We start from the raw sequence: 26,401 nt of genomic DNA on the forward strand, positions 1-26,401 counted from the left end.
AAAGCAGAATCAAAGACAAGGACCTGTGTGCACGAGTATATCAGATGGAAAGTCAAAGGAGCAAGAGGGAAAGGTCAGGGAAGGAAGAAAAGCCAGTGTAAAGTTGCGAGGGTAACAGGTGTGAGATTTGGGGCCTTCTGCCGGGTTCCTAGAAAGACTTCCAAATTGTGGATAAAACAGAAGCGTTTACCTACCTAGGGGCTTCAGATGTTAACCCCGGATCCCCTCACTTTAGAGTCACCCACCTGTGCCTGAGGAAGGATGATCAGAGAAAACCTGGGACGGAAGATACCTGTCACCGGGAGCTGAGTGACACTACACAGAGGTGCTGCCAAGCACAGTCTGTTCATAGTAATACCCCAGAACGCATCCCTGACAGTACATTCACCCAGCTGTTTCCCAGCAAAGGAACAGGTGCCTAACACCAAACGTAGGCCCTGGGTTTTGGGTGTTGTGACTTCTTCGTTAAAGTCACTGGGCTGGTGAGACCTGTCTCTTTTCCGGATGGACTTCCTTTTCCACTGCGATGACCACCAGTGAGTTCAGAGGTGACAGTGTGCGTCTCATTTGGTTTTGTGTGGATCATGTGACATAGAGCATAGAAAGAACTTAGCACTGGGCTGGGATGTGGCTCAGTGGCAGAGCACATGTGAGGTGCTGGATTTGATCCTCAGCATCACATAAAAATAAATACATGGAATAAAGATATTACAAAAAAAAAAAAAAAAAAAAAACCAGCACTGCACCTGGCACCTGGTAGGGGCTTAGTTACTAGTAAAATTCTAGTAACTTTAATCGGTTGCAGGAATTCCATAATATTCTTAATTGTATATTCCTGATTGGGTTTGAGCCTGCCAAAATTCTTGAAAAGTTTTCAGTCGAAAGTGTTCCAGTCAAGACTAGTTCCAGGAAGGAGGCCAAATGGTGAGTGGGGCTGAACGGCCGCCCTTCCTCCTCTGTGGTCCCCACATGGTAAGCCCTCTACACACAAACAACTTTTTCTGACTTTCAGCAGCTTCTTCCCCTCTTGCCCCTCTCATCCCTTGAGAAAATACAATTGGATAAAGAACACAGTACAATATCGATTTTATGTCTCTGTCCTCTTGATTATTTGTGTTTTAAAAGGTAATCAGTGTTTATTGTGAAATGAATGTTTAATGATGAAGTTGGAGATATTTCAGTCCTTGGGTGAGCTCACGGCACATCTTGAGGACAGAATCTCTTGCCTCCTAATCTCAAGTCACTCGTTCATAAGTAACAACCTCTTTTGTGTACCCGATAGTTGGGTTTTGAAATGTTTTAAATGTTGCTGTGTTTCAAATTATTTGTGGCCCTATTATAATATCACATGCTGGTCATAAAGGCTGTTTTCCATAAAACACTACCACTCTGTGGTGTTTCATAGATATTGCACTATATTTTTATTCTCTTTGTCAGTTGTTTGCTTTCAAAGTTGCATGACCACTGAAGTTTAACAAGAAAATTCAATAAATCTAGATTGTTGCCTAAAGTTCACTACCCAAACCACTGGCTTAACCTATTGTCCAGGCCTCTGTTGAGCTGCCGGGTCAGTACATATTAGCAGTAATAATGAAATCCACTCTTAAGTTTTATCAAGTTAGATCTTTTGCAAAGTAGCATTTTCAAAACTCAAAATAATTTACAGTGGTTTACATCTTAACACTGTAGTTAGGCTTCAGTTAATAGGTTTTTTTCCTTTCATAATAGTTTGCAGTCAGCCATTTCATACTTCATCAAGATGAAACTTGCTACAGCTATCTTTCATACTTTACTCATCTAAAAAGTACCTTTTAAATCAGAGATTTAAAAGAGAACAGTCAAAAATAACTCTGGAAAACTGGTTTTTCAGACCCTGTTCCTGAAAGGTTATGACAGCTTTATTTTTGCTTAAATGAACAAAGAACACTGCTGTTCTTATTCTCTCCATAGATCTTAACAACTTACTTTTTTTAAAAATGTAGATTTTTTTTTAGTTGTTATCTTTCTTGGCATAATAGTCTGCTGTGGCCTGTTTCCCCCCTCACTTTGTTGCCTTGAGAGCTGAACTCATCAAGTTATGTCATTATTCTAGACCTTTTGCCGTGAAATCACACACAGACGTGTTTCTGCAGAAGTACATGGTTTGCTTGGTTTTGAAAACAAGTGGTGTGGTAGTCGACACATTGTTCCTTTCTCAGTCAGCAGTTGGTCTTGGAGATTTTTCATGTTGGTGCATGTAGGTCTTCTCTGTTTTTATTTGTTCTAATTAGTCACATGTGACAGTAAAATGCATTTTGACACATCATACATAAATGGAGCATTACTTCTCATTCTTCTGGTTGTATATGATGTAGAGTTACACGGGCCATGCAATCAAATATGCACATAGGGTAATAATGTCCCATTCATTCTACTATCATTCCTACCCCCATACTCCCTCCCCTCCCTTCACTCCCCTCTGTCTAGTCCAAAGTACCTCTGTTCTTCCCTATTCTCTATTCTTTTTAATTGGCACATACTGTTCCACAGTATGAGTGGATTGTCCTGTGTTGGTTAATTCCTCATTTATTGACAGACATGTCATTTCCCTCTTTTTTACACACAAACAGTGCTGCCCTCTCCTTGGGAAAATATGGTGGTGTTTTTCTGGGGAAGAAACTAAGAAAAGGCATTTCAAAAAGAGCCTCCATTTTGGATTGTACTGAATACTGCCAAATTAACCCCAAGACCAGGTTGCATTTCTAGTAGCAGTATTGTCCCGGCAATGTGGTATTTTCCAACATCTACATTTCTCTTATTCGGTGAGTAGAAATGAAGTCCAGTGGTGGTTTTCATTTCCATTTCCTTCAGGGCCAGAGTAGTCCTCAAGAATCCTCATTCGGCATCTGGCCAGTGCCTGGAGTGTCAGGTCACTAGACCATTTCCTCCACTACTGCTCCCTCCTCTCCCTGCAAGAAAAGTGTAAAAGTGGGTCACAGGTTACAAGACAAGCCCCTCCAGCACAGTCCATCTCTGCCTAACAGCCACCTTGCACTGAATCCCAATAAATCTCCACATTAAAACGCCAGCACTTTGTACAAGCAGAAGTGTGTAAAGAGTATAGTGATTTTCATCTCTCTTAGGTACTTTGACATTGCTAGATGATCTAGACTAATAGCTAAAAACAACTTGGAAAGAAGAAGGTGATTCCTGCTGCTCTCTGATTGACATGGTATGGTGACACTGTTTCCACTAGGGCTGAAAAGTATGGCCTGTTCTTGGTAGGAGAGGTGGGGGACATGTCCTTTCTGTTCTAATGGTAGTGTGCATCCAAGCCTGTGAAGTCACACTGGGTAATGGTTGAGACTCACACAAAAGAGCTGTGATTGACACTCCTGCTGGGGCTGGCCTCTGAGACAGCCCATTGAGATCCCGAAGAACCAATAATGTTAGGAAATTCATGGTGCAGAATTAGCTAATGATCTGATTTCAGCCAAGCTGTTACATGATTGGCTGTTGATGATGAGGCCGAGGCAGTCATTATGTCACTGGAAGCATCTCTTCTACGGTGGCCTAACAATGGAGGAATTGAACCTCATCCCATTTAGCAGCCAAATCCCAGTGATTGGAAAGAGCTCAGTTTGTTATTGACAGAAGACATTAATGTCTATTAGGGATGGAAAGGTCTTAATTTCTTCCTTTGGAAGTAATCACTTGATGCTAAATTACTCAACTCTGTTTTGTACTCCATTAATTCTGACTTTGAACAGGCACTTAAACCGCTAGAGCTTAAAAGAAATGGAGATTTGAGAAATCATAACAATGATAGAATTTAAGTTCTGGAAGAGGGAGAAGTTACAGCTCATTGAACTCAACCTCTTCCCTTTATAGATCTGGAAACTGAGGCCCCACAGATGATTGCCTGAGGGGACAGTATAATCCTTCAAGACAAATGCCAACAGAATCCGAGATTTTATTGTTGTGCTGCCGTAGGTTTCCTGTCCCTCGTGTTGCTGGTTGGAGCATGAGCTGGTCTCTGTGTTGGCTTCATTGATTGATAGATTTGTCCTGTCGGTGGACCTGGCCAGCCACTGCGGCATTTCTGTTAGATGTATCAGGAGCCCTTGATACTGCTGACCGGGAGGTGCTGGAGCTTGCTGGGGTGAATTGGTTCATTTTTCATTGTCTCTATCCTGACTTCATGGAAGGTCACATGAGGTGGAGTTGGGCAATTACTTATCTACTTGGGAAACGCACCTGTCTAGATTTGCACAGAATCTACCCTCCCATGTTGCTTTCCATTTTGGGAGCATGCTGGTGGGTGTTGGTCCATGGGGCAAGTCCTGCCCCGATGCCAACCCACCCCTGCTTGCTTGGTATCGCCTCTCCTTCCCTCTGTGTTGGGGGGGTGTGCCTTGCTGAACAGTTTTCCTCTCTCCGTCTTTAGCAGAATGAAAGGGAATCAGAGCTCTTTACATTATAGGAAGGTGGGGGTTTGTGTGTTTTGTTTTGGGTTTTGTCCTTTTTCGTCTCCTTTCCTCTGGGGACCCACCAAGAAAAATATAAGATTCCTTGAACTCTGATGATTCCTTAGTGTCATAGATCTCTAATACCGTGATCCCTATGGTTCCTTGTTAGACTGCTGCCAGAAGCTCAGGTGACTCTGTGGAGGGCAGCAACCTCACCATCACCCCTGGGTGGCCTCCCTGCAGGCCTAGGGACAGACCATCCCTGCTCTGTGCTCTAATGTCAGAGGTTCAAGAGACTCTGCAGCAAGAGGTGGTTCTGAAAGAGAATCCAGGGTTCTGCCAAGTGAATTCTAGTGTATTTTCTGAAACATCTCAAACCTAAGAGGCAGCACACAGATGAGGGTCCCCTGACCTCACTTCCCTGAGTCATGGGATTGGTCCCTGAAGTCTGTCCCTTTAAAAAAAAAAATTTATTTGGAGGTACACTGACATACAAAAAGTTGTACCTTTTTAATATATACACTTGAGTATGGAGATAAAAATATAATCATGAAACCATCTCCACAGTATGCAGCATAAATCTCATCTCTAAAAGTTTCCTTCCCACCTTCCTTTTTACATTTTTGAAATAAGATTGCTTGATGTAAGATCTACTCTCTTCTCTTAGCAAAATTTTAAGTATACAGTATTATTGCTACCTCTGGGCATGATGGTGTAGAGCTCTCTAGGACTTTCTCAGTTTGCATAACTCAAATTTCTGAGCATGTCCACAGTTCCCCTCCCTCCAGCCCCGGGCAGCTGTCATTGTTTGGCTATTTTAGGTTCCTCGGTAATCTGTTGTTCTGGGTCTGGTGTCTTTTTACTTGGCATAATGTGCTCCATGTTTATCCAGTTTGTTGGAAATGGCAAGATGTCCTTCTTTTTAATGACTGAATGTATAATACCATCTTACGTTGATCCATTTGTCTGTCAGTGGACATTATGGTTGCTTCCGCCTTGCTGTTGTGAATAATGCTGCAGTGAACATGTGTGTGCAGACATTGCTTCAAGGTCCTGGTCCAGTTCCTTTAGATATCTCCTTGGAAGTGGCCTTGGTGGTGGTTGTAGTCCTGAAGTCTCTTTCTGTTTGGAAAATGGCTTTGAGAGATGTGGGAATCAATTTCCTTGGATAGCTGCCTCTTAAGTTTCATTTTTAGAAGGCAGACCTTCAACCTGCGATTTCTTCAAAGCTGTCTTTTTGCAGTAAGACCATGGCTATTTGGAGAGATACTCGGGCCGACAGCTTTACGAATGTGAAGTAGAAGGATCTCTGGATCAGCAATCGGCAGCATGCAGAATAAAACCTGCAAACCTATTGAAATGTCCTGTGGCCTCAGATTCAAGTCCTGAGGACCAATTCTGGCTCCGGTGCTCAGTAGTTGTGTGACCTTGTATCTGTTAATCACCCTCTCTGAGCCTCGATTTTTTAAAAACTGTCAAATGAGGATATTAACTCCCACCTCCCCAAAGGGTTTTTGTGAAGATGATAGGTAAAGTCCAATGCCTGGAATGTGGTAGGGGCTCAATGAATGATAGTGATTATGACTAATAATTATGCTAATAAATTATGTGGGCTGAACCTCATTTCGCAAGCCTGCTTACCTAATCAGCACTTACCAGCTCCTGTTGTAGTCTGTGGTCTAGCCTTCGAAGCTTCCCATTCCATTGCCCAGGGCCCACCAGCCTGCGCTCATTAAAGAAGCTGTTCACTCCTACAGTTCAGCCAAGAGTACAGACTCTCGGCAGCGGCCCAGTCCTTTGATTTCCTTTTCTCCTTGCTTTCCCATCTTTCTATATATCACATTTTATTACTACAAATTATCAACTAACACAGTTTTGTCCTTTGTTATTTGATCATTCGTTTTGACATAGAAGATTCTAAATACTTTTGAAATAAATAGATAGCCTTGGTTTAGCATTATAAAAATTCCCCCAACTGGCAAGCACATTAGTTAGCTAATATTAATATTTGTCTTTTCATTTTCTCTCAGTTTTATCTGGTTCAGTATTAGAACTAGTAATATTTCCTAATGGAAATAATTAGAAGTTCATTTTATTCAGTTCTATGACAAATACTTAATTAGAATCCTGAAGCCTCATTAAAGCACTAGAAGACACTAGAGTTACTGTTAGCAGAAAAAAATAAATTTACTTTAATGTCTATTATTCTTTAAATACCAGTCATTTTTTGTTTGGTCATAAGGACTGCATTCTAATTAAGCTCCTGGAAGGCAGAATTAAAGAGAAACTAATTTTCACTGACCAGTTGGGATCATCTCACCATTAAGATAATTTATCCACTCGGTAGCAGTGCATTTTGTATACAGAGTGGTATAGGGGACACTTCACAGATTTACCCTGCCTCCAAGGCCTGACCTTTCTGTGATGTCCAGAAGCTTCCTCTTTAACATGAAAATATCATAAAAGGGTTAGCAGCATGAAGCCTGCATATACCTCTTGGGTGAATTAGTTTAATTGGATGCTTTTCTTCAAAGAGCTCCAGCTGAATACTCAAAGAATAGAACTGTTTCTGGAGCAGATTGAAGGGAGGAGCAAGGTGTAATTTGGCAGAGGGGAGACACAGGATACCTAGGAACAGGACAGAATTGCAAAGAAGTGAGGGAGAGGCAAAAGATCAGGCAGACATAAAAGAGGGAAAACCTCAGCTTTCTCCTGAATGTGCTCCGGAGTCCCTGGTGTAGGTTGGAAGGACTGACTGATAATCTGCTCTTGTATGATAGGAAGGGACTCTCAGGGGGAGTATCACTTGAATGCCTGTTTTGAGCCAAGGAGCTTGATATGCTTTATTTTTAATTATGATGGCCCTTAACATACTGTTGCTTTCCTTTAACGGGTGAGAAATTCAGGTTCAGAGCTATTAAATGATTGTCTGGGGATGAATTACTAGTAAGTGACCCCGCCTGGCTTAGATTCCAAAGTGGCTGATTACAGGTGTTTCCTTATGGGAGCAGAGACTTGTTTTATTCCCAGACACATCCCCTGTATCTAGAACAGAACTGGGTATAGAGCAGAGGCTCAAGAACTGTTCTGTAAATTAAGTAACCAATTAGCACTACCCTGCCTTCTTAAGAAGAGTTTTAGCTAGTTCTAGAGGTGAATTAAGAAATAAAGAGGACCATAGTCCTCTAGCAGAGTCCTCCCTAGCAGAGTACTTGATTTCCAACACCTTAGATGTGAAATAAAATGTGTCCTAAAGTTTATATTTAAAAAATTATGGGGTAGGCAGCCAGCTGTGGTGGTGCACACCTGTACACTACTACTCCTGAGTACTCTCCTGAGCACCCAGCTACTCAGGAGACTGTTGCAGAAGGATCACAAGTTCAGGACCAGCCTCAACGACTTAGCAAGAAGTTCAAAATAAAACTTGAAAAGGACTGGGGATTTAGCTCTGAGGTACAGCACTTTCTTGCCATGCTTCAGGTTCTGAGTTCAATCCCCAGCACAACCATAATACCATTATTATAACCATAATACCAGTTATTATACCATAATAATTATGGTATAATCAAAAGGCCAGGCAGTACATAAATTAGACAGTTTCTGCAATTTAAATAGCATTTCTGATTCCCAGGAAGCTTGCAGATAACAGTGGAAAGTATTTCTACAGGTAAATTGGTCACTTTTGAGATGAGCTGGTACTTTTTGAAATTAGCAGATTACTTGGGCTTGAAGGAGCTGAGTCGCCATTTGTTATTTGATTGCTCTTTGCCCTCAGCTTTGAGGGCAGCCAATAATGCAGTGAGTGCTGGACTTTCTCTCTTGTTTTCAAATTAAAGATTTAATTACAGTCTTCATTGGAGATGAACCAAGTGTGAAAATGCCTGATCTCCTCGGAATGTGGGATTGGGGAGGAGTGTGTGGGTTGGAGTCTGTGTCCGGGCATTTAAATACTTTCAACAGTAGCATTAAGGGTGAAATTAATTATATTGTGACCAAATGCTGGCCTGTTGGTTAGTCAGAGTCATTGAAATTAATATTCTTCTTGTTGATCATTTTTTAAAGCTGAATGGTTTCTTTTCTTAGATATTCTCATAGTTTATAGACTTAAATCTCCAGGACTTTAAAGGTTTTTAAAGACAATTTCTTGGTCATTTGTAGAGAATACTTTTGTGAACTGACACATGATTATTTTGCATAAATATTTTTGTGTGCTTGTGGTGGCGTGTGGATTTGCTTAATTGTTGGGAACAGAGTTCTAGATGTGTTGAATCAAGCTCATTTACCAAATTGTTGTCTTTTAATCAGTCAACCAGTAATAAAAGCAATCTGTTAAAAACCTAACTTGTTGGCCACATTATCTACTTTTTTCAAGGTGATAACATTCAATAACCTTCCTTTATATGGGGTAAAACTATGTTGGATTATCTTTCAATCTTCTCAAGTCAGTGTTGGGTGGGGGTCTCGGACCCTGGGAAACAGATTTGGGATCCTGGTAGGTGAAGAAAGACATGATGCTCAATTGGGATAGTGGACAGTCTTCATTCAGAGGCAGCAACACTCCCCCAGCCTCTTGCTCCAGCCCCATTTTGTTTCCTGAATCTTTCTTAAGGGCCTTTTTTATATATGCAGACCAGACATAGAATGCGCATTTGCCAACGAGCTATGAAGTGGGTGCATGCTCGCAAGCAGATGTTTGTGACCTTGAGGACATATGCTAATTAGGATGTTTATGATCTTGGCCACATACTAAAAACATGGCTGCAGGCAGCATCTGCAAGGGAGCCTAACGATGGCCATTTGGTACTTGCCCAGCAGCCATTCATTCTGAGATTTCCATTGTTGTCCAGAGTGTAGTTGCACTGATCCGAAAGCTGAGTTGAAGAGTAGATTCAGGATGCCTCATTCACTTCTCATCATTGAGAAATAATGGTTCACATAAATGAGTTTTCTAAATAACTGGAGTTTCTTCCTGCAGTTGCCAAAGGCCTCTACCTGCAGCTTTTGGAGACAGGAGCTCGTATCAAATGGAGTTCCTTCTTTTCTGCCTTCAGCATGCTGACCTCTTCTTTTGAGGCGTCAGATGCTTGTCACATTGATTACTGTTCTCTGGCTCTCCTTCCCCAGATGCTGATTTCTTTCCCTCTCCCTTTCTTTGATGGGGGGCTGGTGGCTGCCATTGGCACTGTCTCTCCGCCATTCTTTTTGTGCATATGTTTAGTGTGATTGTGACTAACATGGAAACCAGCTAGCTTTGTCCACTGAGAATTATCTTCCATTTATTCATCAACTTCTACTTGTTGAACACTGGGAACATGTAAGGCTTTTAACCAGTGGCCACCAAAGGGCTTAAAAGGCAAGTATAGCATGGACCCTCCCCGGTCTGCAGGGAGTCATTGGGTCTATAAGAGGAGGGTGAAAGTGATAGTGGCACAGGAAAGCTACAGTCCTCTGACATTGTAGAAGGTGGGAGTTATTTCTGTGTAAGGAGATTAGGAAAGCTTGGCATTTGAGTTGGGTGGGGACTTATGGCAATTATGAGAAAGTAGGCCCAGCTCAAAGGCAGGAGACCTACAGGTCTTTCCTTTGATCCAGAGCACAAGCAAACTCAGCTCAGGTGTACTGGAGAAATGGGAAGTCAAGTGTCTTCTTAAATGCCAGGCCAGGGAGCTTAATCTCCCTCTATCCACCCAGTGCCTTGCACTTGATAGGCAAGCCCTCTGCCTCTGAGCTACATCTCCAGCCTGCTTGTATTTTCGGAAGCCACCTAGGGAGTTTATTTAGGAAAGATGTCAGAGACATGCTTTCAGAAGAGTAACAGCCACCGAGACTGGGTAGGGCGGCCAGATATTAGAAACTTAGGTGTAAGATAACACTGAGGTACAGTAGGGTAAATGGAAAGGAGAGACGAAGAGAGCAGGACTTAGCAACTGCTTGGGTGGGAGGCAGGTGGGGTGGCTGGGATAATGCCACAGCCTTGAAACCTGAGCAAGGTGGGGAGCAATAAGGGATAGGTCCTTGTTGGGGGAGGTGGGAGGTTCAGTTTTAAGCTCAGTGAGTTTGCACTGCCAGAAGCTCATTCAGGTGGAAATGTCCAGCAGATTTAAAATACACAAGTAGTTCTGTGGTGGAAATCAGGGTAAGAGATGCTAAGTGTGAAGTCATCTGCATAGAAGTGATATGTAAAGCCTTCTGTGACAAGAGAGGACCACTTCTAGCAGTTTGGAGGTCTGTGCCCAGGGTTTGACTAGAGAAGAAACAATCTGGGGAGGGGACAAGATCTGGAGAAGTGACAACTCTGTGACCTGAGGACCGGGAAGAGGGATAGTTCCCCTGAGGGAGAAAGAGACCAGAGAAGGCCACCAGCAGGCTTCTGGGAATTAGCAGCCAATTTGCCAGGCTGTGAGGCCGACTTTTCAGTTGAACTTGGTAGTGAGAGAGGAGGCACAGTCTGTGAGAGCTGGGGAAGAGTGGGAAGAGGCAGAGGAAAGGACTGGTATAAAAGGACCAAATAACTAAATTCTGTGCTTCAAAACCATTATAGTGACTGTTATTTGGAAAGAACAAATAGAAAATAGTAAGCTTTGCTGAGGGTATAGGGAAGTTGATTCCTTGTGCATTGCTATGGGTGGGGGGAATGCAAAACGGCACAACCTCTGGGTAGTAAAACTGTACAGCAGTTCCTCAGACAATTAAGCAGGACCACTGTATGCTCCAGTAGTACCACTTATGGGTATGTAAGCAACATAATTGAAAGCAGGGTCCCAGGGAGATATTCATGCACCCGTTTACAGTAGCATTACCAACAATAGTCCAGTGGTAATGCAGCCCAAATGGCTATCAGCAGATGACTATAAGTAAATGAAATATACTCTATATGAAATAATGGAATATTTAGTTTTTAAAAGGGAGGACATTTTTTTTTCTCCTTAATTTTTAGTTGTAGATGGACACAATACCTGTATTTTATTTATTTTTATGTTGTGTTGAGGGTCGAACTCAGTGCCTTACACATGATAGGCAAGCACTCTACCACTGAGCTTCAACCACAGTCCCTAAAAGGGAGCACATTCTAACACATGCTATGACATGGATGGAACTTGAGGGCATTCTGTTAAGTAAAATAAGCCCAACACAAAAGACAAATATGATTTTATTTATGTGGGTGCCCAGAGTAGCCAGCATCATCAAGACAAAGTAGAATGGTGTTTGCCAGGGGCAAGAGAGAGGGGAGAGTGGGGGCCTATTGTTCAGTGAGTATAGTTTCAGGGTTCAAGTTCTGGAGTTGGATGGAAATAGTTCTAGAGATGGATGGTGGTGATGGCTGCACAAAAGAATGAATGTATTTGCTGCCCCTGACCTGTTTCCTTAAAAGTGATTAAGATGGTAAACTTTATGTTGTATTTAAAAAAATTTTTTTAGTTGTAGATGGACACAATATTTTTATTTATTTATTTTTATGTGGTGCTGAGAATCGAACCCAGTACCTCACATGTGCGAGACAAGTGCTCTACCACTGAGCTACAGCCCCAGCCCCTGTTGTGTGTATTTTATTTCAATAAAAAGTACTAAACCTGAACGTGGACACTCCTGGAACAGTTAAGAGCATCATAAGCACCTGGAGAGGGGAGTATGCAGTAACATTCTCTGAATGCCTTTGACCCACAGATTAAACCTATTAGGGTTGAAGCCCTTTCTTGAAAGATAATTGGACAAAAGGCATTTTGAACAAGATGTTTTAAGAAATGCATATATTAAAATATTTTAGTGATCGGGGTCTTTAAAAAAATTTTTTTGTAGTTGTAGATGGACAGAATGCCTTTATTTTATTTTATTTATTTATTTTCTTATGTGGCGCTGAGGATCGAACCCAATGCCTCATACCTGCTAGGCAAGTGCTTTGCCACTGAGCCACAAGCCCCAGCCCCCAAAACATACAATCTGTGCTATTTTCTTATTTCTAGTCATACTTTTAAGGCACGCCATTCCAAAACTGTGTGCTTGCTCCTGTGATCTGAACTACCCTCTCCATCCATGAGTCTGTGTTGTATTTAGATGGTAAAATGAAATCCATGACTTTGATTAGGCATATATTCACCTTCCTGGAAATGCCCGAAGTTTTCTATTCTGATTTCAAGTGGTATGTGCTTTCTTTAGTCGTGATCTGGCATTTGCTTCCTTCTTCTTTACCAGCACAAAATATTAGTAATTACTAGACTTCCTGTAATACTAGTTAGAAAGAAACAGAAGGAATAGTGGGTCTAGGATGATAGCCAACACTGATAAAGCTTTGCATTTTACAGTAATATCCACCAGAAAGTGTTTGCTTTTTGAAAAGGAGAGTCTCCTGGTAGAAGGTTAAATTAATTTGCCTCATGCAATCCTCTTCCCTGCTACTAGTTTATCACTTAGGCCTTAGTATTTATTGTCAAATTATGAACTGCAAATTCTATATAAGTTCTGCTTGAGAAATGGCTTGTGAACTCTCTCATATCCACTTAATTGCAAAATGTCAGAATATTTTTAAAAGAAAGACTTTGCAGATCCACAGAACTAAAGCTTCACATCTTAATGTTTTGTTAGTGTGTTTTCTCAAAGATCATTTAAATCCAAAGTGAAAGGCCGTTTGCAGGCTGAGGATTAAACAAGCCAAGTACATTGGGGGCCATAGGTTAGAAGTCATTGTGACCAGCTCCCCTGGCAGCAGTATTGACTCTGGAACCTTAATCCTTTTGTTTGGCCTTAACAGGCTACCCACACCAAGGCCAGGATTTCCATCAGATCTCACTCTTCAAGACTGAAGAGTGGTCCTTTCCTCTGCAAGTTTTTTCTTAGTTTGAAAAATATCTGGATAGAGCCAGTCTAGTTTCTCAAATGGTAGATGTCACAACCTGCTCTTTGAGCTTGATTCCTTTCATATCTGAGAAAATTTTCCAGAATCAAGTGACAAATCTATTCAGGGGACTTGTAGAGCCACCAACTTTTCCTGGTCTTCTGTAGTTACTGTGAAAATTAAGTACATATTTAACTGCTTTTAATGCAATTGTGTATGTGTGACCAACCCCCAATCCAAGTGTGGCATCTATACATGAGCACTTGTTTGCATTGCACAGAGTCCCCAAAGAGTGTGGACCCCCACATGCATTAGGAGCCTCACTCTCCAGGAGTTGCAGTGAGTCATTGCAAAATTAAACAAACAAAAAAAGAATTTTAAAATCCTCAAAACTGATTTTAAACTTGAGACTCTTTACCAATGTGTGACCTAGTTTTGTGATTGTAATATGTCTTATTAAGGCTACTATATTTCTTGGTGTTTCTCACTGATCCATTATTAAACACCTACTGTGAGCTCTACCCTGTGCTGGATAATGTGTATTAAGAATTCACAGCTTAATTTCCCATTACTCAGTGTTTGTGTTTTACCTTATAAACTTACTTTATACTGTTGCCATGAGGTAGGTGGTTCTTGTGGCTCTTGGCCCTAGCTGGCTTCAGTCAAGTCTTCCTGCCTGTTTGCCCAGCCTCAGGAACTGATAAGTGTAACTGGAGTCCTATGCATGATGCTGTAAAAAGCATAAATAGACTCAGGTTGCAGTTTACAATCCATGTTCACTTGCAGTCGTTAGGTGTGTAAAGAATGAAGGAAGTAAAGTCACCCTTCTCTTAAACATCATATATGAAACTTGTCTGAGAACCTTGGGGACTGTTTTGAGCTGCGTTGTCACTAATGGTTCTTTTTTTTCTTTCCAATGATATTTTATAAAAATCCTATTAATTTCTTGGTCCTATCTAAGACAGTGGAGTACAAACACATAACTCACAGTTTTTCCCTAGAGAAGGGTGCAGACTTGTGCCAGAGGAGAGAAGACAGAGAAAATAACAACTAACGGGTACAGAACCTTAAAGTTTGCAAACTAATACCTAATATAATGTAAATGCTATTTAAATAGTTGTTGTTATTTAGAGAATGACAAGGAAAAAGTGTGTATGTGTTCAGGTCAGATGCAATTTTTTTTTTTTTTTTTTTTTACTTCTACTGTATTTGGTCTGTTGGTTGAATCTGCAGATACAGAACCTACACAGCTGGGCGTGGTGGTGTGCACCTGTAATCCCAGCTACTTGGGAGGTTGAAGCAGAAAGATCACAAGTTTGAGGCCAGCCCCAGCAACTTAGCAAGACTCTGTCTCAAAATAAAAAATAAAAAGGACTAGGGATGTGGCTCAGTAGTAAAGCATTCTCAGTACCAAAAAAGAAAAGGAAAAACAGAACAACCCACAGATATGGAGTTTTAACTGTATTATTCTCCTTTTACAACCAAGGACACTGAAGCCCAAGGTGTTTACTACAGCACTAGCCTGGCAGCAGAGTTTATGGTCTTTCCAGGAAAATTCTCAGATGCACAGGTTCCTGGCAGGGGGTTAGCAGAGGGCTTGGCCCAGCCTAAGAGATCCTCCGAAGAGGGAGGGGCCTTGCCTGAGAGCAGGACCCCCTCAGTCCTCTGCCCCATCAGGGGACAGTGTGGTGAGTCCGCCTTTCTGACTGCTGCCACCTCACATGCTGGAAAAAATGAATCAGGATGTGGAGGCGCAAGTTTATAAGAGGGGAGTGGAGAGGAGGGTAAAAACCAGCAAGTGATGCTGGGAACCGACACAGAAGCCAGCAGTATTCAGTGTTGAGATGCTGCAGTTGCCACACCACATGTGATGCTGCAGTGGCTACATGGGTCCCCCAGCAATTGCATAAGTCATCATATGTTCTCTCCTTTGTCCCCCATTTTATAGCAGGGAGACCAAGACATGAAAAGGTTAAGGAACATGTTCAAGATCTTCATATGGTAAGAGACAGATGGTCTACCCCAAAGCCCACACACCTGACCATTCTGCTGTTGAATTTTGACCAAGGGACAGTTTCTAGCACCCCAACAAGCCTCATGCCAGGACTCAAGGTACCCGGCAATCATAGGAAGGAACTGATGAGACCCTGACTCTTGGTGGACATCAAAGTCTGTGCCCAGAGATTTCAAATTTTAGGAGAAACTTATGTTCAGAAACCAGATTCTCCCTGGCTCCAAATAAGGCAGGGATGGTTTGCTTGATCATTGGATAGTAATACTGTTTCTTATATGATTTGTACAGCACATCACAGATATTCTGATTCTGCTGTCAATTTGACTTGACACCATCCATCCTCCCACTTTCCTCCTCAAAAGAAAATGAAAAAGGCAGAGCTTATGTTAACAAAGGCCCTGTTGTCCAGAGGAGGCACAGGTTGTCTTGCTTCTTGGGCGTGACACCTGACAGTTACATAGACTCAGTGTGAGGTAAACATGTATTCCTGGTTCCTGACTCTTTCATAGAGGCCCTGTCTGTGTAGCCTGGAGTGACTGACTCAACCTTATACAAAATCCTGATTTACTTCTGGCACCTTCAAAAGTTAAGAAGGTAACATAAGACATGGAGATGTGGAAAGCTGACACAGGATGTAAGAAAACTACTATGGACCTAGTAAATATTACTCCCTTAGTCTTCACAACCTCCTGCTATTATTTTCATTTTACAGATGAGGAAAACTGACACTCAGAGTAGTTGTGTATTTACCAGAGGGGAGAGTGGGTCAGAGTTAGCCAAGGTGAAGCTACTATAGGATGACGTAACCAAAGAGAAGGTAAAGCCCCACTGTTAGGTTTTGAGACTGAGTATATCTTGGTTAAAACAGTTTTCTAGCAACTTTGAGTGTTTGAATTGTGTGTGTCACCAAACGCTGCCTCCCTGGACGAGGCAGGGCAGGTGAATCAATAATGGTGAGGTAACCCCTCATGTGCACACTTGCTCACTTCTGAGGGTTTAGGAAGAAATATCAGTGAGAGAAAAGTTCCCACTACTGATGGTAACTGGGGGCAAGGGAGCAGTCAGGCATATCACCACTGATGGGCAAGGATGTGGGGTAAGTGGGGTCAAGGGTGTTGACCCCCATGAGGGTGGAACTGCTAGTGAGCACACAGGCTTTGAGACTCAGACTGACTGTGGTGACCCCTCTATGAAACAATCAAAGCATGTGGGCACCCGGCAGCTTTCATACTGTCACCTAGGGGTCTCTGTTGTGGGTGGGTGCCAGGGAGGTGGGTCCCAGGTGGGGCAGAATGCTAAATGGCTTCCCTTCTATTTCTTCTCTTTCTTTATGTACTATGTTAAAACAAACAAAAAGGATTCTTCCCTTTGCGTATTAGTTGAACTACAAAGGTGGGTAAGGGAGCAAGTGTGTTATCTCTTAGCTTCTCAAGGAGCAGGAAAGCTGGTCTGTAGCACACACAGTAGGGCCAGCCTGTGAGCTCAGGTCCATGGACTCCCAGGACAGTGCTCTCCTGATGTGCTGCACAAGGGTATTGATAGGCCTCTTTATGTGGAGAATTAAAAAGTTGTTCTGCTAGTATGTGAATTGTATATGTGTTCATTTTAACATGAAATCTAGAGGGAAAGAGGTGTGGTCAGTGTTGCATAAATATATATTTCCTGAGTTCACCTAGCTTTTAAAATACGGTATTTCCCAGTGCTTGCAAAAGTGTTGATATTTTTATCAACAAGGAAGCACTGATGATTTACCCAATTCCATGTATAGGAACTCTCATTTACTGTGGCTTGGCTGCTTCACTTTTCAAAATGCCAAGTGGGGAGCTGATCCCTTATGAAACTGGTGTTGGAATTTTTTAACTGACAGTTCAGATATGGTTTTAAGGAAAACTTTATCCAGTAGAGCCCCCCCCCCCCTCTCTCTCTCTCTCTCTCTCTCTCTCTCTCTCATCACTACACTTCAGTTCCACTTAGGGGGAAAAACACATTTAATTGTTTCAAAGATTATTACGTTTTTAGTAAATTTATAGTAAATGGGGAAGATTAATAAAGGGCTATTTTTTTCTCAGCTTGTGGTTTCTAATTACATCAGTTACAGCTCAGCCTTCCTCCTAACTAGAGTGCAGGCATGAACTGGAAAAGAATGAGCTAATCCATGATAGATCAGGTGGAATAAAGATCTCCATTCATATCTTTACCTTTTATCCCTTGTTCTGATGCCAAGAATTAATGCTGTTTGAAAGTACAAACTGAACCTGCCAAGCTCCAGCAGCTGGGATAATCCTAATTATTTTAAATGTTAGTGAGAAGGGCAGCAGTTCCTCTGTGGAAAAGCGTTCTATTGTGAAACATTAAATATCTGCTAAGTGGTATTGATTGGGCATGATTTTATTTCCAAACACTATGGTTACGGTGAAGCGGAAGAATTTAAGAAATTTTCAGCAGCTTTCTATCAGACTTCCTTAAGTCTACAACCTAGTAAGCCAAAGAGACTAGCACGCTCAGACTGTCTTCCTTGGCAGCCAACAACCAGCTGCAGAGTTGCTAACCACTGGAGAATGCACTTGGCATTTTATTTTAAATGGTTCCTTGGTAGGAATTTAATAGTATTTAACATATAGAGGAACATTTTTTTTCAAGCATGAATATCTATCGTGTTTTCCCACATCACTGGAAGAGAATTATTCGTTCCAGTCCATTGACTTCCAACAGATCATTCAAGTTAAAAGTCAGGGGTCTTTGCAATGTCAAAAGATTGAGCAGTTAGAGTGGTTTTGGTTTTGGTTTTTTGAAGGTTTTTCTTTCTTTCTTTCTTTTTCTTTTTTGGCAGTATATAATGTTTTCCAAAATTTTCCAAAGTGGTTAGATGGCATCACCAAATCAATCTTAACTCTCACCCCCACATTGGTAAAAATGATTGGTAAGGGGTTTTCATGTTTGTTTTAAATAATAAAAGAATGGCCCTTCAGCTGCTGTGGACAAATAGGCTACTTGACAAAAACAGATACTAGACTTGCTTGGTTCAAACAAGGGTCAACCTCTTTGGTTTACTCACCTTTTATTGTAACACAAGAAAAAGATCAGATGGTTAAGTTTTCCTTTTTTCTTTTCCCTTCCATGTCAGTCTCCACTATATTCTCCAGAAGTCATTTCTTCCATTTCTGTAAATGCCAGGAGGGTAACAGTGATTATAGGGTAGCACAGTCCTTAATTGGTTATTGCCTGTGAATGCTTCCTGCACCCTCCTTCAATGCAGTTGTCCCCTCTCTCTTCCCCACAAAGCACAAGAGCAATGCACAAACATCTTCAGCCATGCAAACAGTGGTGTGTTGAACATCTCTGGGCCAATTTTTCTTCCTTTCTTTGGGGTTATTCCCTAGAGTGGAATTACCAGGTCAGAGGGGCTGAGCAGTTTTATGGCTCTTATTACCTGTCAGTAGATTGCTGTCCAGAAAGATTGAACCAATTTCTAGTGCTACCAGTATTATCTTTCCCTAAAGTGCCACTGACACTAGGAGTTGGTAGCATTTTCACAAAATAATTAAGACAAACCTTTTGAGTTGAAATTAGCCCTATACAGGATCAAAATATAGGATCATTTTGAGCTTTTGAATGTCTAATTGGTATAAAATAATTTACAACAGACAGTTGCTAACTCTTGCCCCCAAAATAGTTTAATTAAGTTGCATTAAAATGGACAGGGTATCTTTAGCACTAAAGTATTTGGAATTTTTACAAAGTGCTACACAAAATGAGTTAAACAGATACTATCCCTAACTTCAACAGCCTATTCAAAGACAATACTAAGCCTTGAACAAACATAGAAATAACATGGATTAAAATTCTGAGTGGAGAAACGCTTTAAAAAATGCAGGCACTTTTCAAAACAGGTTAAGTTCATTATTTACATCTTCTCTAGAGTGCAGTCATGCATTAAGTGTGCTTGGAGTCTCTGCTCTATGCAGGTGACGTGTCTGTGTGAGTCTCTGTAGTCCCAAGCCACAGGGCACTTTCCAAGAAAATTCCCATCCCTCACAATTTCAGTCCCAAATTGGCTAAATGAGGAGGGTGGAGGCATCTTCTCCATCAGATTCTAGCTGAAGGCATAGGTAGGCCCAGGACTCAACGTGTTGGAAGAGCACTTATTCCTATATAGTCTCCAAATCAGTCTGACAAAGTCAGTTATCATGTTCCCTTAGACTCACACAAGGGTTGGGAAGGATCAGTGGCCAGTGCCCAAGTGTGGTACCCAAGCGTAGGCTGCTGCAGGGACAAGGACGTGCCAGAGAGTCAGGGTTCCCTATATAGAGTGGGGAGAATAATTTTCTAAATAAGCGAGTCGAAGGTGAAATCCATCATTAAAGTATGTGGCATGCAGAGAGTAGTCAGTGATGTTCACTTCCTTCCCCATGGCCTGTATAACAGAGAAAACATCTGTCAGTGGGAGTCCCCAGATTAACTCAGAGACTCTCCAGTGGGCTCTCCAGATATGTATAGTAGCAAGATCTCAGAGCAAAGTCTATTATTACTTTTGGAAAACATGTTTCTGTTTATGTATTTAACAATCAGGTGCATGTATACACAATTCATAAATCACCTTAAATTTGCAGGGAGTTTTAAATCCATATAACAACTCAGATTTAATAAGAAGCCATTCTGTACTCTGCAATAAGGTAGACTTCAGGTTCCCAGTTTGGGGTTGCTGGTAATATATTTACATATGCACCCACATTTTTGACATCTGTAATACTATGTAATGATTCTTTCCCCTTTTTAGAGCTTAAAAATGCACCCTTTGCTTTTTATTTAAGTTACTAAAGACTAAACAGATACCATCAATACAAATATTGCTTTCCAGGAAATTGCCTAAATTGCTTTTGAAATTTATTCACTTACTAAGTTTACAGATCACCCCTTTCCTCATTGGATACTATATAAAACTATCATCTTTCTGTCCATATGTCACACTGGAGTGAGGGAGCTTTGGGAAATAATTTGGTCCAAAGGAGTGGTTAAAGGTTCATTTCCTAAATTGCAGCTCTCTTTTATTTCTGTGTGATTCTACTAGCGGCAGCAAACCTTTTCCAAATCCGTAACAGGCATAAATGGTGTTCTCTTGTAAAAAGGTCTCTTTTCAGCCTGGTAATATACCTTATTAAATTCCAAACATAATAAGTATTGATGGCAAACACATCAGGACCCAGTACAGCTTCTACTATGATTTAGTTCTCTACAAATGACTTCAGCACTCAGCTCCCAATGCATTTTGCTAATTACATCATAGATTTCCCTATTGATGAACACAAGCTGAATTAACACAGGAGCACTAATGTACCCTTTCACCATTATTGTTGTACAAGAAGCCGTGGCAGATGCTGGCAGTTAGTTACACAAACATTAGTATTAACGATTGGCCATTTGGAATTGGTGACAAACTACTGCCCGGCAGAATCCTGAGGCTGAAACCAATCAGGAAGTTAATGAGGAGAGAAATTACCACTGCAGCTTCCCCTTAATTACATTCACACTAGGCAGGAAGGGAGTTCTGGGGGTGGATCTAAACTGGGCTAAGGTTAAGAAGGTCAGAGACCCTTTTGCTTAAATTTTGTATCTACTGTGACTTGTAAGGTTGCAAAAATTTGTCCAACACATTATTACTTTTGCATCCTTCATATTTAATGTCAGTTTTCCACTGGAATTTTTATGTTTGTGTTTTTCAAAATCCTCTTTACCTAACTTCTACCTTAGTGATATTAATTCCATTTTTTTCACTTTTCCCATTTAAAAAATTTCCCTCTCATTTACTGCCTTTTTTTAAAAAAAAAAACTTTTTAAAAGTTATATATGCTCAACCCCACCCCAACACACCATGTTTGTTGTCTAGTTATAGCCAAGAGAAATAATAGGAAAATTGATTTGTTATCATCCTCACTAGATCTTACCTGTCCAGTAGTGGGAAAACATGGGTGGAGCCTTACTTGGGGACACTTTCTCAGATGGATCCCTTGACTGACAAGTTTCATTAGCATAAAGGAGAGGGACTCCGTGAGGGATGGAAGTAGTTTCCCAAAGAGGATAGAGTGGACTTTTTAATTAAAAAAAAAAAAAATTAAGAGTATAAAATTCAGGTTCCGTGACCTAACCTCTTTTTTTTTCTTTTTTTCATTCTAAAGCACTGGGGATTTTAATGAGGGTCTGTAAAAACACTTGCAACTCAAAACAGAAATGGAGAGTGCCTCTTTCTTTGTTGGAACCTAATTGAATACTGAATGTAGAAAGACTAGCCACTTTTAACATACTCTTTTCTCCTTTTCTTTCTCTCTCCCCACTTCCCAGTATTCTCGCCGCCCAGCAGTCAAGATTCTGGCTTGGTTTCCCTCTCCAGCAGCTCTCCTATTAGTAATGAGAGTACAAAGGGGGTTCTCGAATGTGAGTCTGCCTCGGAGCCCAGCAGCTTCACGGTCACTCCGGTCATCGAGGAGGATGAGTGAGCGGCGCTGGCTGCATTTGGCAGTTCACTTGGAAAAGCAGGCTTATTCCATTATCTCCAGGGTTTGTTGTCATTTTGCATTGATTCATACTGACTTAACAGTTGAGAATGTGTTTGGTTTGTACTCCTTAGAGTTTAGAGGTAAAACACACTTGTAATAATTTTAGGGTTCATGACTACCATCTTCAAGAATTAAGTGCTTTGCTCATGGAGTTTAAATAGTAGTGCCCCTCATTTTGTTTTTTTTTATGATATTGGTTTACAAATGTAGTTTTCAGGAAATACAGTCAGTAATTTGCTCAAGTAAAACCATATATTTGTGTCTAAATTAGTCATAATTAGTTTACCTTTTGTTTTAAAAATGGAATATCTTAGGTGCCTTAGATTTTTTTTTTTTTTAAAAAGTTAGTATTAAAACTGCAAGGATGTAAATTTAGCCAAGTACATGACCAGTGGGACAAAAAGAGCAGGAAAAATTATTTTTAAAATTGCAGAAAGTCAGGGTAAATGGAAATACTATTTTTGTTTGCTGTTGGATATAGCCAGGCCCACCCCCAACTGAAATATAGTGAGAAAAAATCAGTCCTTTAGAATAGCTACTTTTTCTGTAAAGGATAATTTGAAAACAACACTATTTAAAGTAACCCCAGTGAGGCAAAGCTCCTAGGTGTTGTTTCTAGAATAATGAGTTTAACATACACACTCTTTGTACTACAGGAAAAAAGTGGATGCAATCTAGACTATTTTGTAACCTTAGGTTGTAATTTGATTTGGAAATAAGTACATCTTTAAAAGTTACTTCAAATTTCAGAGTTCATTATTTTGTTAAAAATTGCTTATGGAGTACTTCCTTATGTAACAGAAGCCGTCCTGAAATGAAACTCGTCTAAAAAAAATTCATTGTTCTGTGTAGTTGCAGCTGTACCTGAAAATAAAAATGTTATCGATGACTGAATTTTCTAGTGTGTATATTTGGGTGAGCGGTATTAAACAGGAAAAAAGAAATTACTTGTATTTTCTTCGCTCTGTGCTTTGAAAACATCTATTTGATTTCACCCCCATCTGTTGTAATCAATAACCTGACCATCTTGTTTTTTATTAAATGCACTTACTCTTAATTTCATCCACCAGTGGTTTTAGAGAGAATAATGTGGAGTTACCTATATAGGTTTGACATTATAAATCACTTCTTGGGGCTGAATCGTATAGCGGTATCGATTGATCCTGATATATCACAGAAATTTACTGTCACTTCTGTTTTCAATTAAAGATACAATCAGTCAGATAATGACTTAATTGGATTTTACAGAAGATTGAGTTTTATTGCCCAGTGCTTTACGAGTTTAGTTAAGGAAGATCATTTTATCACACTTGTCAGACTGCTGCTACTGCAGCCGTGTGCCCTTCGGCGGCTGTAGCTGTAGCTATTGTGACGGCGACACTGGGAGGCTTCGGGGCGCGCAGGCAAGGGAACCGGGCCGCCTAACCGCCACCTCCAGGGGGTTGCTGGTGGCTTTCACAGAGATGAGGGTCCCTTGCTCACGCATGCATTCGCCGGCTCCAGCCCCTCCCTCCCTTTTGAGAATCCTGGCTTCTAAGGATTCCTGAGTTTGGCAGGCCAGCACGCTAATAAGGGGTGTTGAAGTTGCAGTGGCCCCTTGATGGGGGAGTGGCCCTCACAGTACTGTTCCCATCAGTGTCTGCATTTTTGAAAAGCTGGATAGAGCCTGGGTAATGTGCCGGCGGTCTCAGACTGAGCACCCTGTAGGTCCCTGATGCACGCTGAAGACCAGGGTCTGCGAGGCAGGGGCGGGCAGGGGCTCAGGAACCCAGGCCTGTCGCTTGGGAAGCGCCTGCCTCACCTCATGCCTAGAGTAGTGCAGCATCCAGGTGGCCGCGCAAGGGACACCTATTGGCGATACGTCCCCCAAAAGGCCATTCCCAGCCTGAGAGCTGGGGCCCAAGACCGTCGGGCTAGTCTGGACCACGGGTTGGTAGTTCTCTCTTCCATATACCTCTGTAGCGAGAGACCTGGAGCCTTCCTCCCGCTCCAGGTAGGGTGTAGTGACGTTAAAATTTCCTCCTCCAGCACTTGTTCTCGACTGCTAGGTGGAGGGTGCCAAACAGGCTCAAGGCTTGGCTCAGGGCAACTGCCTTCTGAACTTACCCAATTCTGGACGCAAGGTAGAGCATAAACTGTAAATCTTGACCGCTGTATTTTAGTTCTATTTTAATAAAATTCAAGGGGTGATCATTTTCTCGAAAACCTGACGCCCAGCAGTTCTACTTAGTCTTACCACTCCCACGGGCGGGATCTGTAGCATGTGCGTTATACAGTGCGCAGAACACTTGTGTGCGAGAGTGGGCGTGTCATGCAAAGTGCCCGAGGGGCTGACTGTGCCCACTACCCACACACCCCTTGCTGAACCTTTGCAGATGTTCCGCTGCTCTGGCGCGGGGAAATCAAGGCAGGTTTGCTTGGCCTTCCTCTGCCGGATGCTTGGCAACCATCAGATGCCAAGCGTCTGGGGGCTAAAACAGCTCTCACCTTTCTGCGGCCTCTGGCTTCCGCAGTTGCTGGGGCCTTTCGACCCCTCCCGCGTTCCAGCGGATGCGTTCCTCTGGCCTGAAACCCACCACGACAAAGAGCCCGCTGGGTTTGCGCCCCCTACCCGGAGGCCCCTGAATCTTGCAGACCCCGTGCTATAGAACCGGGGCCCAGAACACCCTTGGTGATTCGCCTTCTCGCTGCAGCCACCAGGTCATACCAGCAGCTGGGGCCAGTGTGCAACGAAGATCGTAATCCCGGGCAGTAGCGTAGGCCAACCCTGGCCGGGCCAAACCAACATCGCCCTCGGGAAAACAAGACCCCTCTGCTTCACTGAAACTTCCTTTGCTGAACTGGTTTTCCCCGTACTTATATTGCACTGCATCTTGACGCCGTGCTTCTAGACGCATTAACAGCTCTCTGTGGAAGGCACTGCACCTTACAAAGAAACCAGGCCTGTCAAGGACGTGGGGACAGTCCTTGGTTTCTCTGACTCCGGTCGTTTGGAGTCGGTCAGGGATATTAGTCCAGGAAAGTCACACGAAGGTCTTACCCTTTCGCTCGCCAACCACAAGCCGACAAGGCCTGAGACCCGCTGCCCGCTTGACCCTGAGCATTTTGAAGCTTGGCTGCCTCCAAAGAGTTGCGATTCATGCCTTAAGACACCCCCTTCCCGGCTCCTCACTGAAGCCCGCTTCAACCTTTACTCAGGCGCTTGTTTAAGTTTATCCCCTCCACTCCCACCCCACCCCAAACTTTTCCACAGTTTAAAGCCGCGGTCCAGACAGTGGAGTGGGCGGTACAATCAGGACCGTGGGCGTGGCCAACCGAGGTGGGCGTGGCCTCGGGCGCTCCGGAAGTAGCTCCTCCCAGGAGGCTCCAGAGCCAAGGCTCTCAACCAGCAGCAGCGGGAAATGGGGCGTCCCCGCGGTCCCTGCGTCTCCCACAGCGCCAGGGACTAGCCGCGTAGCTCTCCTGCCTCGAGTTTGCCTGCCCGCGTGGAATTCCCACCCCTCTCCCGGGGTGTTGATAGCGGAGCAATTTGTGCGTCTCCGCAGGTCGTGGTTTCCCCTTTATTATTCCCATACCCCTGGAACCAAGTGGGAATATCTTTTCTCTCAGTCTCGTTTGTCCGGCCGCTTTCTCCGCGACAGGGCGTTATTGAGGAAAAGCAGGGGGCTAGGGAGGCAAGGGAGAAATTTCTGGAAAAGTGGATCTTCCTGGAGACGGGCACTCAGTGCCCCCAGTGCCCCCAGCAAATGCTCTGGGGCCAGAAACTTGCCAGGTCCCCGAGTGTTGCTGAAGTTACCTAAAATCATTGTCTCCGCCTTTTTAGTTTTAAAGTCGCAGGAGAAAGATTGTCCTCAAACCGTCTTAAAGTCAGCGCTGCTCATTTTACCTTGCTGGAGACAAGGTTCTTCTCTAAAGAGTCTGCGACTCCCCAAAATGGCGTGGGGACTTGGTCGACGCCCTCAGCCCGCCCGGTGCCCGTCTGATACCGGGAAAGCTGGGCTCAGCCCGGCGCCCCGAAAGAACCCGAGGGACTCCGGAGGTGTCAGCTGGGAATGAGCAGTTGCTTTCTCGGTCCCTTCGAAGGCACAGGGTTTAAGGTCACCGCTTCGGAGGGCTCCTCGGATGAAGCGAAGCGGGAGGGACACCAGTTCTTCCAAAAAAGTTTGGGGCAGTCACCGTCTAGTACCCAGACTGGGTCTGCGGAATCAGCACGGGTTGGAACGCTGCTCGCAGGCCTGAGCTGCTGCTGGCTTCGAGGATTCTAGAACACGGAGGACATAAGGGCACCTGAAGGACCAGCGGGCACACAGGAATTTTGTTCATCATTTTGCTTCAAAAGGCCTCGGCTCCTGGGCATCTGGAGCAGGGTACCCACTAGTACCCATCTCCTTCCCTTCCAAAATGGTGTAGGGATCTGACTGTTCAGGACCTTCTTCCGGGAGCTCAATGGTATTCCCCCAGGCCTGACCGATGTGACTCCTCTCGTCGCCCTCCACCCTGCGCCCTAGGGTCATTTCGGGGATCCCGTGGGGGTTCATACAAGTGTCTCCTTAACCAG

The 26,401-nt window shown here is 42.9% G+C and overlaps 1 protein-coding gene across 1 annotated transcript in view; it reads left to right on the forward strand.

The window, feature by feature from the left end:
- The window catches only part of DMRT1 (doublesex and mab-3 related transcription factor 1), a gene marked incomplete at its 5' end in the record, with an annotated part of 103,358 nt that extends 80,084 nt beyond the window's left edge, over positions 1-23,274 (forward strand). The window contains one exon of the mRNA XM_079112046.1: positions 21,629-23,274. Within this exon, the coding sequence (XP_078968172.1) occupies positions 21,629-21,783 (155 nt within the window). The 3' untranslated portion in view covers positions 21,784-23,274. The remainder of the gene's footprint in view (positions 1-21,628) is intronic.
- Positions 23,275-26,401: the final 3,127 nt, after the last annotated feature.

This window comes from Sciurus vulgaris (assembly GCF_902686455.1).
Source record: "Sciurus vulgaris genome assembly, chromosome: 15".
Lineage (NCBI taxonomy): Eukaryota > Metazoa > Chordata > Mammalia > Rodentia > Sciuridae > Sciurus > Sciurus vulgaris.